This window comes from Microtus pennsylvanicus, chromosome 6 (genome assembly GCF_037038515.1).
Source record: "Microtus pennsylvanicus isolate mMicPen1 chromosome 6, mMicPen1.hap1, whole genome shotgun sequence".
NCBI lineage: Eukaryota > Metazoa > Chordata > Mammalia > Rodentia > Cricetidae > Microtus > Microtus pennsylvanicus.
In genome coordinates, this window is record NC_134584.1 from 121381644 (window position 1) to 121399113 (window position 17470).

Consider the following 17470-nt stretch of genomic DNA (forward strand, 5'->3'; position numbering starts at 1 on the left):
GTGAGTCTCTGTGTGAGCCTGTGAGGCAGGAAGACCTAAAGCATCTATCTGAGCCCCCAAAGGACCCCATGTTGGTTTCTATTTTGAGTGTATGGTTGGGAGGGGCTGAGATGCTTGTCTTGATAAGCAGGTATCCATTACCTGAGGACAGACAGACAACATGAAGGACAAGGATAGGAAAAGCACCAAGTGACACCAAAACTTAGGAATTGTTGCAGGGTAGGGGGTAAACATAGGGTGAAGCTAGCATGCTAGATTCCAGGAAACTTACACAGCGTCTGCCTCGGTGAGGGGCTGGCCCTGCCCTCGTCCTGCCCACTCTTCCCAGGCACCAAAACTGAGCCTGTTTGGCCATTAGGAAACCAGGGTAGCCTTATCCAGAAGCACCTCATGATTTCCCTGCGACTCATGTCCACAGGTTCCCTCAGAGATATGGAGGCCGGAGAAGAAACCCAGGCCATGGACATCAGCCCCATGGAGCAGGAGGCCGCATCCCCTGAGGCCCCAGCCATAGAAGATCCCCCAAGCCCACCCAGAGAAGGTGAGTGTGCAGATCAACATCCTCCTAGAGTTCATGGGGGGGGGGGGGGACGGACAGAGGGCCTCAGCAGGCAGCTGCTGTCCCTAGGACCTGGAGAGAGTCAGGGGAGAGGGGTGTCAGCTGTGTGTGAGTTGGAGGTCCAGCCTCAGGCTAAGGTGACTGAGGCCTGGGTGGGGAATATCCAGTCCAAGACTAGACCTCAGGAAAGTCACAGCCACTCCCAGCATGTTTATCCCTGTGAAATGGTGTCCACGGGATCTTCAAGGCTGTGACTTGGGCTCCACATACAACATCAAGCTGCACCCAGGAAGAGCCATGAGGCTCTTCAGAGGCAAAGAACACACTGTATCTGCTGAACTGAAGGATCGAGGCCCAGAGAGGTTAAGAAGCTTGTCTGGGCTCACAGCCCACACTCTGGCCAAGATCCGACCTAGGTCTGGGTTTAGACTCATCCCACTGTCACGCTGCCCCCTTTTCTTACCCACATGACCTCCTTGGACTCTACTGGGCCTCCTGGTTGCAGTTGTCCAGGTCGGTGCATTTCTGAAGCTGGAGTCGGGCCATGGAAGGAAACCCCGCAGACACCCACACTACCCAGATCCTAGGAGGCCAGTTCAGGCCAGGTGCGGGATATAGGGCGGTGAGACTTCAGATGCCCCCTAAAGTCCAGGGAAGAGGGACTTCACAGAGGCAGAGTCCTTGAGAGATCAGCATTTTGCTTGTGTTTTGGAAGCGACTGAGTTCTGGAGAGATGGTAGAGAGGTACCTGAGGGATAGATACCTGCATCCTGACTCAGTGTGCTGGGCTCTACCTGGCTGTGAGTCTAAAGCCCTGCCATGTCTGTCTGCAGCTCTGAGCTTCGGGATCACTTCATTCCTTACCCATGAGCCTTTGTTCCACCTGCCGCCCCAAGCTGCAGGTCACACCATTCCACATCTGCTATTCCTTGCAGAGGCTAGACTCTCCCCACCACCACCCCAGTGCCAGAGATTAAACCCAGGGCTTCAGGCATGCCAGGCAAGCACTGTATCATCGAGCCATACCCCATCTTGCCCACCAGCCTCTGATTGGACAATGTATTGGGTTACTTGGGAGGATCGTTAACTGGTGACGTGACCAGAAGCGAAGGAGAGACCAGTGATGACCAGAAGCAGAGATCCCCAAGGAGCCACCTGTGCCACATGCAAAGAGGGCTGGTACTCTGGCCGTGGTCCCAGCAAGTGTACGGGGGACACAGGGACAGAGCAGATGGCACAGGATAGACAACAGCTGGGGCAGGGGGCGACGAGGACAAAAGACCTGGGGAAACGGCTCAGTCAATAACCTGCTTGCCCACAGGCTTGAGGACTCAGCCTCAGCATCTCTAAAATGTAGGTGTGGTGATGTCAACACTGCGAAGGTGAGCGCGGGTGTGTCCCTGGGGTTCACTAGCCAGGCAGCCTCGCCACATTGGTTGAGTCCTAGGCCAATGGAAGACAATGTCTCAGAAAACAAGAGAGAGAGCTAAAGACCTCCAAGGATGTTCTTTGACCACCACACATGAAGAGGAGCGCGCGCATGCGCAAACACACACACACACACACACACAAGGTGATGAGGGATGGACGGTAGAGCAGAACAAGGAGGACGATGAGGAGCAAGGAGGACTCTGATGGCAGGACAACAGGGATGACAGACAGGTAATGGCAGAGGAGTCTGGATGGGGAACAAATTCCAGAGAGACCTTCACCCCTGGGGGCTCCTCACTGTGCACCCCACCAGTGTATCGGAGTTTCTGACTGAATGTCTGCAGGCCAAGGACTCTCCCACATCCCTTCTTTGTTCCAGGCCCAGCACCAGCCTGAGGCTCTGGCCCATCCTTGGCAGCAGCCCTGGGGGGTCAAGCCTTGACTCCATCACTCTCAGCTCTCCAAGGACACCTGCCCCAGGAGTGAGGTGGCAGGTGCCAGGCCAGTCTCCAGTCAGGAGCTTGTTCATCGTTACTGTTTTCTTTGCTTTTGCTGGCATACAGTACTGAGGGGTGAAGCTGTCCATGGCTGGCCCTAGACCACCTCTGAGCCTCCGTTTTTACGGGGTGACCTCCAGAAGAGCAGGTGCCATGCTCATAGGCTGCTGCCTTATCTAGCCCACCATCAGTGCTACCATCAGGAGCTGCACTAAGGCAGCTGTGGCCAAGCTACCAAAGGGCAAGTGGTTGGCGGCTACTGGACTTTGAACCACGGCTTCCCGGGGAGCTGGTCTTTATCTGATTGGGGAGCTGGGGCTGCTGAGAGGGTAGGCGGGTGGGGCCGGGAAGGATCTGGGACAAACAGCCAGGCCTGCACCTGGCACCAGCGGCCGTGATAACGAAGTGATGGGCGCGATAACGGCGCAAGAGCATATCTGACGTTCAGGCGAGTCCAGCGCGGCTCCTCGCAGTGGCTGGAGCTCAGATGCCAGCCACTTTGATTTATAGCCAAAAATAATAGGACTTTTATACCACGGGATTGATTTATTTGATGTTAATCACAGCCCTTATCGTGATATTAATAATCTGCTTGTTCCCATGACGTCACCCAGGGGGTTTACAGGAGCGCATCGATCGGGGGCCACACTGGTTATCTGGCCCGCCAGGAAGGCAAACATGCCCTTTGGGCTGGAATTGGGTGCGGGGCTGGTGGAGGGGCCCAGCTGTTGCAGAGACCAGTGAGCCAGAGGCCACAGACCTAGGCGCACTGGGTGGGCACTGGGCTGTGACAGACAGAAGCGAAAGAATAATTATTACAGCTGTGATCAGCAGGGACTGGGGGCTTTACAAGGCCAAGAGGAAACCTGCTGTGTTAGATAAGGCAGGAGGGCAGATAACTGTGCCCCCTGGCCTCAGTTTCCCTCCTGGTTATAGGCCGTCCCAGCAAGATCGTGACAATGTTTTCCTCTCTACAGATGTAAGTCCACCCACAGTGCCAGCACCCCCCGAGTCCCCAGAAGGTCCTGAAGATATGGGGGCGCAGGAGTTGGAGATGAGGCCCCAGGAGGAAGAGAAAGAGGAAAAGGAAGAAGAGGCAGCCATGGCCAGTCCCTGGAGTGGGCCAGGTAATCACGCTGACTAGCCCAGTACAACATTGCTATGACCCCAGGGCAGCCTTGTTACAGCCTTCTGGGCCAAGTGGGAACTAGGCTCTCTTGGATTCTGGAGACCACTGGTGCCGTTGGCCCAAGCAATGTGGTCTGAGTTGTCTCCAGAGTACCCACACCCAGAGCTCATGATGTAGACAGAAGCATTTGGAAGGTTTGGCAATGAGGACTGAGGAACAGGCCCCTGGAGGGGTATCTAGAGGATGTGGCTGGAGATGCCAGTCTGGGCTCTTCCCCACAGCAGATGGTTGGGATGCTAAGCTGGCTAGTGCCCAGGTGGGCTCAGGCTTGTGGGAGAAGGAGAACACCTGCCCTTCCTGGGGGCTGCAGCCCATCTGAGGTTCCTAGTTACCACTTGCCCCATAGGCAGTCAGGCCTGTGCCTTTGCATAACTTCGGGCAGTGAGTGCGGCTGGTCACATATGAAGCTAGAATTGGCAGCTGCATCTCAGATCTCCCAGGTCCCAGAATGTGGCAGTCATGGTACCCTTGCTCCTGATAAACAGATACCATGGCCCAGGAGCACAGTGGGGGCATCAGTGATTTCCAGGGCTCTTACTGAGTGAGGGCTGAGAGCCTCTCTGTGCAGGGTAAATAGGTGAGGTGGGGTAAGTGGTGTGTGTATCAATGAGGGAGGAGTTTGGAGACTGGGCATGTGGGTGAGCAACACATGTGTGCACAGTTACTGAGTCTCAGCTGTCTGTGAGCATCTAGGTCTTATCACCAGATTCCCATCTGTGGATAGAAGGCATGTCAAGGGTCTTGCTGAGGGATCAGAGAAGGCTTTGCCAGGGCAGAGACCCTGTTCCTCCCCTGGGGAACTTGGGGTCCAAATTGAAAAGCAACAGACTTTTAACTGGACTCTCAACAAAGGGGCAACTGAGTGGGGCCCTGAGGCATCAGAGGAATGCAGGAGTCAATTGGTGATGTCTGCCACCGGTGCTAGGGAAGATGGGTGGCAGGTATGTGGGGGGTACCCGATGGAATAACAGCCTGAGGCCAGATGGAGAGGGGGTGAACCCAGAAGGCCACAGCCAGAATGGGGAACCCACACCCTGTGTGGAAATTGAATCCATTCCCAGAATGTCCCATGACTGGCTGTTCTGGGGCACCCCCCCGACACCCCTTAGTACTTGGATGCTTAGCACACCTCTCAGGGCTCTAGATGACCTGGCAGAAATGTATGGCAAAGATGGCCACTCCTCCTGGGGTGCCTGGTGGGAGTTGGGTACTGACCCAGGGTCCTATCTCAGTGGAGGCCAGTGTTCCCAGATCACAGTACCATGATGGGAGTCATTGTACCTGGTTACGTGATCACATGGGTACCAGGGTCTTTTCTGCTCACATGCCCAAAGCCATGGAACTGGGCAGAGCCTTGCCTTCAGACTGCCCAGATTCTAACCAGCCCTAGGCTGACTTAGTTTCTCCTGCTAGAATAGAGTCCGTAAGTACTGACTCAGCATCAGGAGCATGCCCCTGTGTGTCCCTGTTCCATGTTCACAAGCATAATGTGGACAATGCCTGCTGGGGGTGGCAGGGATCATGTGCGTCTACGGACTTCAGTGGCCGCTAAGCAGGTAGAAGGCATAGATGGTCCTTCCATCAGCCCCGTGGGGCCAGCACAGTGTTATACCCCCTCAGTGCATGGTCAGAGAGACAGTGCACATCACTGACTGGGAACTGTTCTTGCTGCCAAGGCCCAGATGCCAGGTCATTCACATCAGTGTTGAACATTACTCACCATCCTCATCCACACAAGTGTTATTACTTCATTTTTTTGATGGAGAAGCAAGGCCTTCGCAGTTTGCAGCCTGCCCTGCCCCCTGTGAAGGCTTATGCTCCATGGGCTGTGGTTTGGGGTCAGGGTGCACCCCAGCTTCCCGAGTTATTTGCATCCTCAGGGGCCAGGCGGTACCCTATCGGCTCCCACAGATAGGAATTTCTGTGCAGTGGGCAGCGATGGGGTTGATAAGTGGCCGCTGGCCAACCGCCGTGGTAGCCATTGCCTATCAGCTCCTACACAGGCCGTGCTTATCACCCACTGGGGAAGCTGCTGGAGAGGCCCCAGGGGCTCTTATCTCCAGGGCCGCCCAAGCCTGTGATGGGGTTGTAGGGTTAAGGCTTGAAGGCAGTGCCCAGTCTGGTGACAGACCAAGTGGCCACTTTTGCCTTGTGGGTTGCCTTTGACTCTTTGTGACCTCTGACCTGTGTCCCCATTACCACCACCACCACCATCACCAAACAAACCAACCCAGCCTGTTCCAGGGAACCTGCCCGAGAGGCGTCTTCCACTGTTCCTCTTTGGAAAGAAGGTATAGAGCTGGCTTGGACTCCACATCTTCCTCTGGCTCTGCCTGGACCCGAACCCATTCCCATCTGCTCTGCCTGAAGTAAGGTGGTCACTGGACCCACGACAGAGCTGACAGTCCAGGGCTGGGATCTCCAGAGGTCTCTGCCCATACTGATTACCATCTGATGTTGCAACCCAGACATGTAAATATCAGGGGCCACCTATCAGATTCCTCTCTTGATGAGACAGGATTTAAACAGGCCCCAGAAAGTGGCTGTCCCGGAGCCTGGTCTTATTGCTTCTCCATAGCTGGTGTACATACACGAGACAGCTTATCTCCTACGGCCCAGGCCTAGAGCAGATGAAGGGAAGTCCTCCAGGAGGAGCTGAAAATGGCTTGGTGATGAAAGTGTTTGCCACATAATCATGAAGACTGGTGTCTCACATAAATACAAGTGGATATAGCCCACTCGTTTTCCTGTCAGACAGAGGATCCCCAGAGCAAGCTAACTAACAGTACTAGCCATTAGTGACCCTCTATCCTCAGGGAATATGGCAGGAGAGTGATCAAGGATGAGTCCCAGCAGCATCAGCCTCGGGCCTGCACAGAGAGAGAGAGAGAGAGAGAGAGAGAGAGAGAGAGAGAGAGAGAGAGACAGATACACACATGCACAGGAGAAACAGAAAAAGAAGAAAAAAGACCCTCAAGAAACCCCCATGTGGTCCTGGTTCCCGTGCTGCCAGTGACACCCAGGCACAGTCACTTGACTGCTGCAGACCCAAGTATAATTTTACTTCCTTGAGAGCTTTATAAGCACTAGAGTGCAGCCCCAAGGTTGTGCAAACCACCATCCCTGTCATGATTTCCTATCCTCTCCTGGTTCAGTCACTGCGCCTAGCTCCCTCCTGCCCCAAAACATCCCACAGTCTGGGTAGTGCACAGCGGTGCTTTGGTCCACTGTCAGGAGTTCTGTGTCTTGCTCTTGCCACTCAGTTCTTCACGAGCCCAGCTTTGCTAAGTGTCTCTGGGTGGGCTGCCGACCTCCGGACCTCAGTTTCCTATTCTGTACAATGGCTTTGGGGAGAGTCGTTGTGCCCCTCCAGCTTGTCACCTACTAGGCAGTGTGGTTTCCCTCGCATGGGGTGCAGGCAGAAACCCCTCCAGCAGCTGGTTTTGCATTACCTGTGCATCTGAGCAACACAATGGACATGTCTTGTTGCAGATCTGATGGCCACACACTGCCCAGAGTCCGGCTTTGCACTGACCCCACAGTGTGGTCTCAGCACCCTCTTCTGGGCAGTGGGGATGGTTTAGTCATGTGTAGAGTATAAAACGCAAGGAAAATGTCAGGAAAGTGCCTTCAGATGAGCACATTAGATAAAAGTCTGTAAGTGCACACAACAGGGGAGCCTGTTCTCAGTGCTCAGAACAAACCAGATGATGCTGTGTAGAATGAGAGTGACCTAGATAGTCCTTCTAAGGCACACTGCATCTTGCTGTCTGAGGGGTTTGTAGATGCCGGAGAGGGGAGCTTACAAGAAAAGAATGGCCATGCAAAGGCCCGGAGAGTCCACGAGCCAAGGGAGAGTGGAGTCAGAGGGGCTGCAGCCAGGGCCCTGTAGATTTGGGCCTAAGCCCAGCAGGTGAGGGGAAAACGGAGGATTGGAGCAGGAGGGCTGGCATGGCCCCTGAGGCATAGCAGGGACACACCCTGGGTCTCACAGGGCCACAGGTCATACTGTGGACCCAGAGCTCTGGGAAGTTGTGTACAGGGCTCAGGATACCCTTGCTGAGACCCAACCCTGGCTTCCCGTGGTCCTCAGCTGAGTTCTAACTGGGAAGAAGGACAGAAAGTGAGAGAGTCTGAGCTGTCATCTTCAAGATGACTTTGATTGCAGGAGTGATGGCTGTTTCCAGCCCACCTATGCAGAAGGCTTGAAAGTAGATCTTTGACCTTGCACAGCTGCCTTACTGTGGGATGTGGGGACCTGTCCCCAGTGCCTGGTGCCCCTCAGTGCCACAACTCCTCCTGTCACCTTCCCTTCAATTCAGGAGGACTTGGCTTTCAGACACGCCAGCCCTGTCAGGCTGCACATCCCATCTAGCTCTGTCAGCTCCCCTCCCCAATGGTCCATCTGGCATAGTCTTAAGCAAGTGGCAGAAGAGCAGAAATAAACAGACTCAGACTGCTGTCAGTCAGGTAGCATGCTGTGGGGTCTTCTAAGGATTCCTCCAGGGCTGGCCTCAGCAAGGGAATCAATAGCCTATCCAGTTCCTTCCACAAGACTCCACAGAACTGGGGGATCTGGGACACAGAGGGACCATGACCCTCCCAGGTCCCCCAAGGCTGCAAGCATGTCATCAGTATACCAGCTGTGTGAGGTCTGCCTGTGCCAGCAGAGTGGAGCTCCGCCTGGGAGGCTAGGGCAGGTACCAGGATGGGAGGCAAACTGAGTCACTATGGGGGCCCCAACCCATTGCCTTGGGTGTGCTGTTCTATAATGTGAGTGGAGAGGCCCAGAGAGTTCCAGCCGCTGTCAGTGTAAGTGCAGCCATAGCTACAGTGGGGGCAGGAGTCACCAGGACTTGAGCAGTGGCTCTTCTGCCCTGTGAGTGTCTTGGGCCTGGAACTTATTCTGGTCCCTGAAGTTTAAGAGCAGGGTCCAGAGGCAGAGCCTGAGGTTGAGGCAGACGGTAAAGGGAAGGGCAAGAGGACCTCAGGGTGACTTGGAAAGGCACACCAGCACCATGTGAACATGCTCGGTGACCCAGGAGCATCCCTTCAGCCATCCCCAGGCTGGAAACCCCTGGAGGCAACAGGAGAACCAGCCACCTGAGCTCCTCCAGGCTCATCTGCCTGAGTTCATGCAAGGATACACATTGGGCTGGGCCCATGCCTGATCTTCTGGGAGGGTCTTTATGGAGAGACAGGCCAGCAGGGGTAAGGGCCGGGGACAGAGAGAATAAGCAAGTAGCCATGGGGGCGGGGCAGCTTCCTCATCCAAGGTCAAGGTGCTAGGTCAAGGTCTGGCAGCATCCTGAGGCCCAGGGAAGATGTGGAAGAGAGTGCTGGCTGGGAATGATGCAGCTCCCAGTGTTCAGGCTCATGCACTTTTGAAAAGGGGGTGACTGTAGAATTCTTACTGGAGCATGTGGCCCTTGGGGAGGGCTAAGACCTGTAAACCCACCCCAGGCTCCAGAGATAAAGTAGAGCAGGAAAGGGGGGGTCCTGTGGTCCCTTACAGCTGAGAGCTAGGAGCTTGGCTGACCCCACAGTCCTGGCCTGAGGAAGCCCAACTGGGTGCTAAGGCCCCAGAGCCAGGCTGCCCAACTAGGGCAGAGTGTGAAGGGAAGAGAAGCCAGAAAGGACTTTGTCTCTTCCACCCAGGAGTTTCTTGGAGCCCAGAACTCTTTCCAGGAGCTGCTTTGAATTGAGTGAGAGCCAATCAGCCCATCCCAGCTCCTGGAGGCAGGGCCAGGAAGGCGGGCCATGTACCAGGTCAGCGTGTCCCTGAGCAGTGTCAGTCAGCAAAAGGGGTGCCTGAGTGTCAAGGCCAAGTGGGGGAGCAGATGGTAGCACTAGAGAAGGACGAAGGACCCTGTCTCGAAGATGATGACTGAAAGGCAAATTAGTGGGGAGGGAGCTATTCAGACAAGGAGCTGAATATGCAGTGAGGCTTTGGGGGCATGGCATGATGAAGCCTTAGGGCTAGGGTGGGCATGGGGAGAGAGTGTTGGGCACAGACGGGTCAGGGTTCTGAGCCATAATCTTTGAGGGCAGCCCTCGCAGCCTTGTCTTGTCATGGTGCTAGGGTTGGAATCCCAACCCTCAAACACACTAGGAAAGCACTCCACCCCTGAGCCACACCCAATCCCCAATTCTTGGCTACACAGTGGAGATGCTGAAAGACATTGGGAGGTATTTAATCAGCTGCTAGGGAAACTAGATCAGAGTTAAAGCATCCCACAGTCTCGGGGTGGAAGGGACTGCTGTTAGGGCCACAGGAGGTGTTGTTGGTCATTTCCTGCTGGAGGCCCCAGCCAGATCTCCTGCCTAGGGTCCCAGGGAAGCAGGCGACTGGGACCCCTCCCTCCCATGGAGCAGTAGCTTGTTATCTAGACTGTGTCCGGCTAACTAATCTCGCAGGCCCGGGGTTTCTGTGTGAACCTCAAGGCCTGTTATCTGGCGGCTGAGGCAGGACAGCTCGTCCTGATGGACAGCCTGGGAGATGGGCCGATAGCTGGCCTTGCTCCCCTCCCCACGGCTGACTAGCTGGCATGTGTGGGTGGGAAAAAAATCATTCCAGCTATTTTGTGTTATCATGGGGCCTGGCGTGGAGGGTGATAGGCCTATTTGTCTTAGATTAGCCTGCGGGGGAGGGGGCACTGGTAGATGACAGGGGTCACTCTGGGGTCAGCTTCAGAGACCAGTCCAGCAGCTCGGAGCCCCTTTGAAGACTGTTCTTCTGAGACTTCAGGGTTGCTGAGCGATCTGAAGCTAGGATGAAAAGACCTAAGGAAACTGTATCTTTACAGTCAGGCATATTCTTCCTGAATCGTCACTGAGTTCCTCTGGGGCTGGAAAGACACAGGGAGGACCTTGCCCTTCTGGGATTTATTGGAGACACTACCACCCCAGACATGATTCTAGATGGTGTCAGAATGGGACTTTCTGAGCCATTATATATATCATCACCCACCCAGGAATAGTGTGTTGGGGCAGAAGCCAGAGTGAAAGGCCTGAACTGAATGTACACAGCTAGACCTAAATGCAGGGTGAGGAGAAAGGAGGCTCAGAGGTAGAGGAGCCCATCGAGGAAGGACTGTGGTAAGTAGGTGATTATCCTGGAAACAGGGTTCAGAGGTCATAGCCTTGGGTCAGCTTGGGCCGTGGGAGGATGGCTGACAGATGGAGATGGACACACACACACACACACACCACCCTGGCTGCCTGCTGGCCCTGCCCACATGAGTCCTGGGCTAGCCTTGGCTCTGATTCCACCTTGATAACTGTTCTGAGGTACTGAGTCCTAGAAACCAAAGAGGAAGGGGATTGTCACTAGCAGGACTACACAGGTGACCCATCAAACTGCCCTCCTCCCCATGCTGGCTCCCACTCCCTCCTTGCTTCTCATACATTGAGCATTGGGTTCTTGCCAGCCTGTTACAGATCTCAGGATTGAGGACTCCCTCTGAGCAGCAACTAGAGTGGCAGAAATGTGGCTGAGACGTGGGGGTAGGGATTAGCTAAGAACCCCAGGGTCCGGGACTCTTACAGAGCTCTTTCTGAGACCTGATGAATGGCCCCCAAGGCACAGCTGGTGAACTGGCATCGGGAGCAGTAGGGGGACGAAGCGTGCAGGAAGGTCTGCTCTAGGAGTAGATCCCACTGATGTAAAGAGAACTCCAAAAAGACTTCAGAAGAAACTAGAGTACACTATTCAGGCAGCAGGAGCCACTGTGGTACCCCGTTACAGATGTAGAAACTGAGGCAGATGAGCAAGTTGGACAGTTCTGGAGACAACTGAACAGGCCTACCTCTTAGGAGTGTATGTTACCTACCATGACATCTCAGCACAAGGGCATCTCAGTGGACACTGTAGGCAGAGGATAAGTGGATGGACAACAGGACATCCAGTGGGAAATGCAGGTGGAGCCCTAGAAGGGGCCCCAGGCCAGGCTGCCCACCGCATTTGTCCTACTGACCTCACCCGCTTCCGGGACCCGCTGTCTGTGGCCAGGGCAAGCTATCTCGGTGGCGGCACTAATCAAGTCGTTTCCTTCTCCGCCCTCCCACCAGCTTCCTGCCCAGCTAGCAGCCCCACAGCTGGCCTAGACATCAGCAAGGGAGTCCTAGCCTTGCCAGGGGAGCTTCCACCACTGCCTTCCAGCAGTTTCCCACCTGTCCCCTTCCCGGTTGTAAGGTCTATATGTCATTTCAACCCTGAGAGTCATGGCCTCTTCAGAATGGTGGCCTCAGGTCTGCCTTGAGCCCCACAAAGGATGGGCTGCTCTTGATGAGCCGTGTGTGTGGTAGGGGACAGCTATTGTTATTGGTGTCACCTGTATGGTCACTGCTGCTGTCTGAGTTCCAGTGTTGGTACTGTCTTCAGCACTGCCTCTGGCTTACTGGCCACGGGCACCGTCACTGGCAAATCGCTCCTGCCAGCACCATCATCACGGGAGTAAGACCCAACGCCAACTGCCAATCTCTTCTCTGTCATGCCCAGTCCTGGCCAGAGCCACAGCTGCATCAGCTGTTTCTATCATGACCACCAGTATCTAGTAGAAATAAGACAGGGGCGTGAGGTGACCTTGGGTCTCTGTCCTCGTTCCTCCCATTTTTTACGGGTAGCAGGGATGGCCTCCTCCAGAAAGCTGTCCTTTCTCACTGGGATGTGAGAGGGTGACTAGGGTAAGGCAGAGAAGCAGAAGTGGGGCAAAGTTGTGCTTCCCTATACCCACTACTGGGATCCACACAGGTCCAGGGTCCACAGCACTGTGACCCATGGCTACTGGGACATGTTACCTCCCCTCTCTCTCACTCTCCCCTAGAAGGGAAACTGAGGCAGCATCACTGCCCTCATATGAGCAGCATTTATGAGACACCCCCCCATGAGACCCAGCATGCTGCCAAAACTTACCCAGACCCAGGATGGGAGCCAGGAAGCAACCCCCACCCACTCCCTGCCAGCCCTATGACATACCGCTGCTCTTTGAGAGGCGCCCCTTCCCCATAGCCACGATGGCTCCTTATTTATTTATTTATTTGTTTGTTTATTTATTTATTTATTACCCTTCTATCTCTGTGCGTAACTTTTTATTTCCTCACTGCATTTTTTTCCATTATGGAGGCGGTGGACGCAGCTGATAAGATCGGTCCCCAGAGATGGGACAAAGGGGCCGCCGTCGGCTCGAGGGCTGGTCATATCCTGCACGCAAGGGCCCAGCGCAGTCTGAGATGAGGCGAGATGCTATCATATCTTATTGTGTCTCATGGGGGCCCTGCCCACCCGGCCCTGCCCCCAGCTGGGTTATCCAGGTCCCCTGGAATCACCGTATGCATTGGATTCGTTCTTCAATCCACTAAGCTTCTGTGCTCCCCAACCCCCGCAATATGACTGGTCTGGGTACGTTGGATCCCAAGCAGGGACTTGATGGAGCCCTGGGCATTTATCCAGAATGACCATGAGTGTGAACTGAAGGGCAACGAGAATGGCCATTGTAGTGAAGCCAGAGGACATTTTGACCTTTAAAAAAGTCTCTACAAGAGCCAGGCAATAGTGGTGAGGCCTTTAATCCCAGCCCTTGGGAGGCAGAGGCAGGCGGATCTCTGAGTTCTAGGAAAGCCAGGGCTACCCAGAAACCCTGTATTGGAGTAAAATTATACAAGAGAGTGGGAATCATTCTGAGAGATGCAGACTCCCTGGAAATGCTGTAGGAAGTCCCTGAACCTGTCAGGCTTGTCACAGCTCCATAGTGCTTACATGGAGCCAGCAAGCTGCATACTGTCTCCCACCCCTGCCTTTGGCTAGTTCTGCCCAAATTCCCCCTGCCCTTAGGCCTACCCTGCGACTCACCGCATTCTAGATCACATGCAGAAAGTGGAATGGTGGGACAGGGCACTGTGCCCCCGGGACAAGTGCCCCAGGACCACAAGCTGCAAGGCCCAGCCATGCTGGGTGCCTGATTCCAGGGTCTGCAGGGAGTGGCAGCAGGAGATGTGGGGATCTAGGGCAGGTCCAGCCTGCTGGGTGCTCCCCTTTTCTGAACCCACAGCAGCCCCTGCTCATACCATGTCATCCTATCCTCTTTCCTTTTCCAGTCAGGAAGCTTAAAGAAGGACAGAGCCAGGTCAGAGGCTTGGGTTTGAACTCTCAGTGCCCCAAAATGACCCCTGGCCTCCAAGTTCAAGATGAAGCTGACAGAGGCCTTGAAGGCCAAGGCTACTGCAGATGGCTCTTCTGAGAGGAGATACTAAAAAGCCCTTAAACCTCCTTGTCTCCCAACTTCTGCAGTGTCTGACCCACCCCGGGGCCAAGGCCTAACACCCAGAGCGACTGCGACCCTATAGTCAAGGCCTCAGCTTCCCCACTTGGGTATACCTCCTTCATAGGGGCCTCTGCTCTGTGTGCAGAGGGTCAGCAGGTGCTCGGGCCCTGAAGGACCAATGTACTCCAGGTGGTGGCTGCATCCCGACTTGCTGGCCTTCCTAGCACCTGCCTGGCTCTCAGCTGTTGGCCCCAAGATGTGAGTGCCTATAGGCAAGGCAGACAGCTGTCACTCCAGGTCAGAAAGGACTCACCTTCCCACCTTGGCAATAGTAGCCACTTTCCAGGCCTTCACATGCCCTCAGATCCACCCTTCTGACCACTTAGACCAGAAACTGTGGCACCAGGAGGCACAGGACAAAAAACAAGGTGGGTGGGTACACTGAGCTGAAGCCAGGTGAAGCCAGGCTCTGGGCAAGGACCAGAGTGTCCAGGCCATCACAAGTAGACAGGAAGATGTGGGGCCTCTAGGCTGATGGGGCTTCCTGTCCTCATCTTGGGTGAAGATGGGGGGAACATCTAGCATGGAGCTCTTAAAGAAGCCTAGTAAAGACATAGCTGTGCTTCAGAGCAACCTGGAAGCCATGACTTGCAGCTTCCTCAGGCATGTGGAGTAGGTAGGAAAGAGCCCCTCACCTGGGTGTGGTACACAAGTCACTAAGGGATCTGTGTGTCTGTTGACACAGGCCACGGCTGCCATGGGACTTCTACTTGTCTGGCTGCTGTGGCTGTTCTGAAGAGACGAAGGTAGTGCCCCTCTCCAAGGAGTCCTGTCTTTGGGTTTAGTAGGGGGTGATCAGAGCTAGAAGCCTGGCTCTGAGCCATACCGGGACCTAGGAAGAGCAAGTCACCGTCCTCTGGGCACTGTCCAGGAGGAAAGCATCCCTTGCTCGGTTACACCTATAGATGTACCGTCAGTGAGAGCCAACCCTTCCCCAGAACAAGCTTGGTTACCCCAGGTTCTGAGAGGCCGCCACAGATCCCAGGAAGGAAAAACCCCACCCTGCAGAACCTGCTCTTCCCAGGTGAACCCAGATCTGCCATTAGCAAGGGCCAGGGTTCAGCCGATAAAGGCTGGCTGTTGCTCCATGTCAAAAAATCAATACTCAACAAGCACAGTCCCAAAGACCAGGGAGGCACCATGGGCTAGCTGCAAGGGGCAGGGCTTCAGCATTCTGGACCAGCCCTCCCACCCAGCACCAGTGATTGGGGTTCCCAGTGGCCCCAGACCCTAGGCCATGTTGACTACGCCCAGACACCCCACCCTGCACCTTTTCCTAGCCAGCAAGCTTGAGGCTGGCCTTTTCCTCCCCAGGGCCACCAGAGTGGCGGCTGGACCCGAGGAAGAGGTGGATGGGCAGGCAAAAAAGCTCCCAGAAGTAGGGAACAGAAGCAGCGGTGCTCTCCCACCCCCCTGGGACCAGCTGCCCCTCCTCCCAGGCACAATACCCTCCTGGGTCCGGGACACATGATGCCTGGAATATCCCTGAGGGCTCGCAATCCAGGGACCTAGACACCTATTTCCTCTGAGGTGTGAGTCACTGTGAACAGGTGGGGATGGGCACAGAGAGGAATACTGCATGAGGCTTCCTGGGATCCTGGTGCAGCACCCCATGGACCAGCCCACCCTGAGCTGTTGTGGACAGCTCTCCACCAGTGTGGCCCAGCACTGTCTTTTGCTGCCATCCCAAGGGTGGACATACGTGATTCAGAGCAGAACTGCTTTCTGGTATGAGTGGGTCACATCCTTACCGGACTTGAACCCAGCTTTCTGGTGACCCCCAGTCATCCCAGCCTGGCCAGAAATACTAAATGCTGTCAGAAATCAGACTTTAACAAAGCTAGCTGACCAATTCCCATTTCCCTGGTAGCTGGCAGCTCCAGGCGCCTGCAAGGTCAGAACCTGCCTCCTGAAGGGCAGGGCAGAGAGCCTCCTGTTTCCCACGGAGCTCATCCCAGCCTGCTGTGCCTCTGTTTCTGAAGCTTGTGCTCACGCTTGTGTCGATGGTGTCTGTTGCTCTGCAGCTTTCCTGGTTGGTGCCATCACCTCCCTCTGTAGAACACCTGATAGAATCCTTCCATCTTGGCTGTGCCAGTGGCCACAGGTTTGATGTTCCCTGCAAGTGAGCACTGAGGCCCTGCTGGGCTTTCAGGATCATTTTCTGCCTTTATTGCTGCTCACACGCCTATCTGTAAATGGAAACTCTTGTGAACAAGGTTGGCATACCCAGCTGCCTGACACAGGGGATTTGCTGTGAGTAAACCAGCACCACCTGAGTTGGGGTCATGAGTTTGGGGTCAGAGGGTACTGGCTGAACTCTCCTTAATAGCCCCTTGACCTCTTCAGACTTGTTTTCAATACCTTCCCCTCCCCCACCGCCTCCCCCCGCCATCTTCTCTAAACATTGTTTAGCAGACAGAGAATTTGAGGCCTCAGCAACCAAGCCAGGGCAGGCAGGCATAACACATAGGCCCCTTTTTACAGCCGGATTTGCCTTTCAGTGTGACTTGGTCCAGAGAACATGTTCCCACCCCTCCTTCATCTGCTGTGTGACTCTGGGGATCACCTGATCTTTCTGGGCCTTGGTTTTAGTGTGAGCAGATGTCCCCTGAGTCATACAGTTTGCCCACCCTGTTCTATATTCATGTCTGCAGAACCTTCTAGATGCCGCCAGACTGGGGCTTCCCTCATTCCCCGCTCATGGCTTTTTCTTTCCTTTACTATGACTTTTATCAAAAGCAAACAGGGCGATTCTTGTGATAGGGGCCACTCCCCAGCTGCCCTGTAGGAGCCACAGGGCGGGTTGGAGGGAACGATGGGCTGATTAGATAAAGTAGGTACTGGTGGTGAGCTGGTGGGCACCCACATACCAACCACAGACTCCACAGGGCATGGTGGGGGCTTTGGGTGGTTGGTTTGGTGCTTCAGAAGCCCTGGCCATTGACACAAGGTCTGCCGCGGACTGACTCTCTTGGAGATCGAAGACCGAGGGAGAACAGGGGTGAAGGCTTAGGAGAACCCAGGATTCGGTGAATGACAGACAGACACAACTCTAATGAGATTTGAATCTGCTGCAACTTTACTAAAATTCAAGCATCACTTTTAAGAGATTACAGAACGAAGTTGGCAGACATAAAAGTTTCCATAGAAAAATGATTACAGATAATTGATTATTCTTAACAAGTCTTGTGGTCAGGGCCAGGTGGGCAGAGCTTTTCTTAGAAATTCGTCTCACACCACTAACTAACTGTGCTTTCTCATGGCCCTAAATCATATCTGCCCTCAAGGTAACCAAGGTAACCCAAACACCATTCTTCAGGATTCCACCCCCAGGGTTTGTTTCAATATTGAATGTCTGACTTTATGTTATCAAGAATATCTTGCCTTTCTTTTCTATCTAAAATGTACCAGGGGTTTCTCATTCTGGCTAGCCTTTCCATAAATGGTAACTCATGCCATTCCATACATTTTC

At 54.5% G+C, this 17470-nt stretch overlaps 1 protein-coding gene across 5 annotated transcripts in view; it reads left to right on the forward strand.

The window, feature by feature from the left end:
* Zfpm1 (zinc finger protein, FOG family member 1) overlaps positions 1–17470 on the forward strand; it is a 60307-nt gene that overhangs the window by 23747 nt on the left and 19090 nt on the right. For 4 of the 5 annotated variants that reach the window (XM_075977505.1, XM_075977504.1, XM_075977503.1 and 1 more), the window contains exons 2-3: positions 419–541; positions 3465–3614. In XM_075977505.1, coding sequence (XP_075833620.1) covers positions 433–541; positions 3465–3614 — 259 coding nt within the window. In that variant the 5' untranslated portion in view covers positions 419–432. Of the gene's footprint in view, positions 1–418; positions 542–3464; positions 3615–17470 lie in introns of those variants that run through there. The other variant, XM_075977507.1, reaches the window with a different exon arrangement.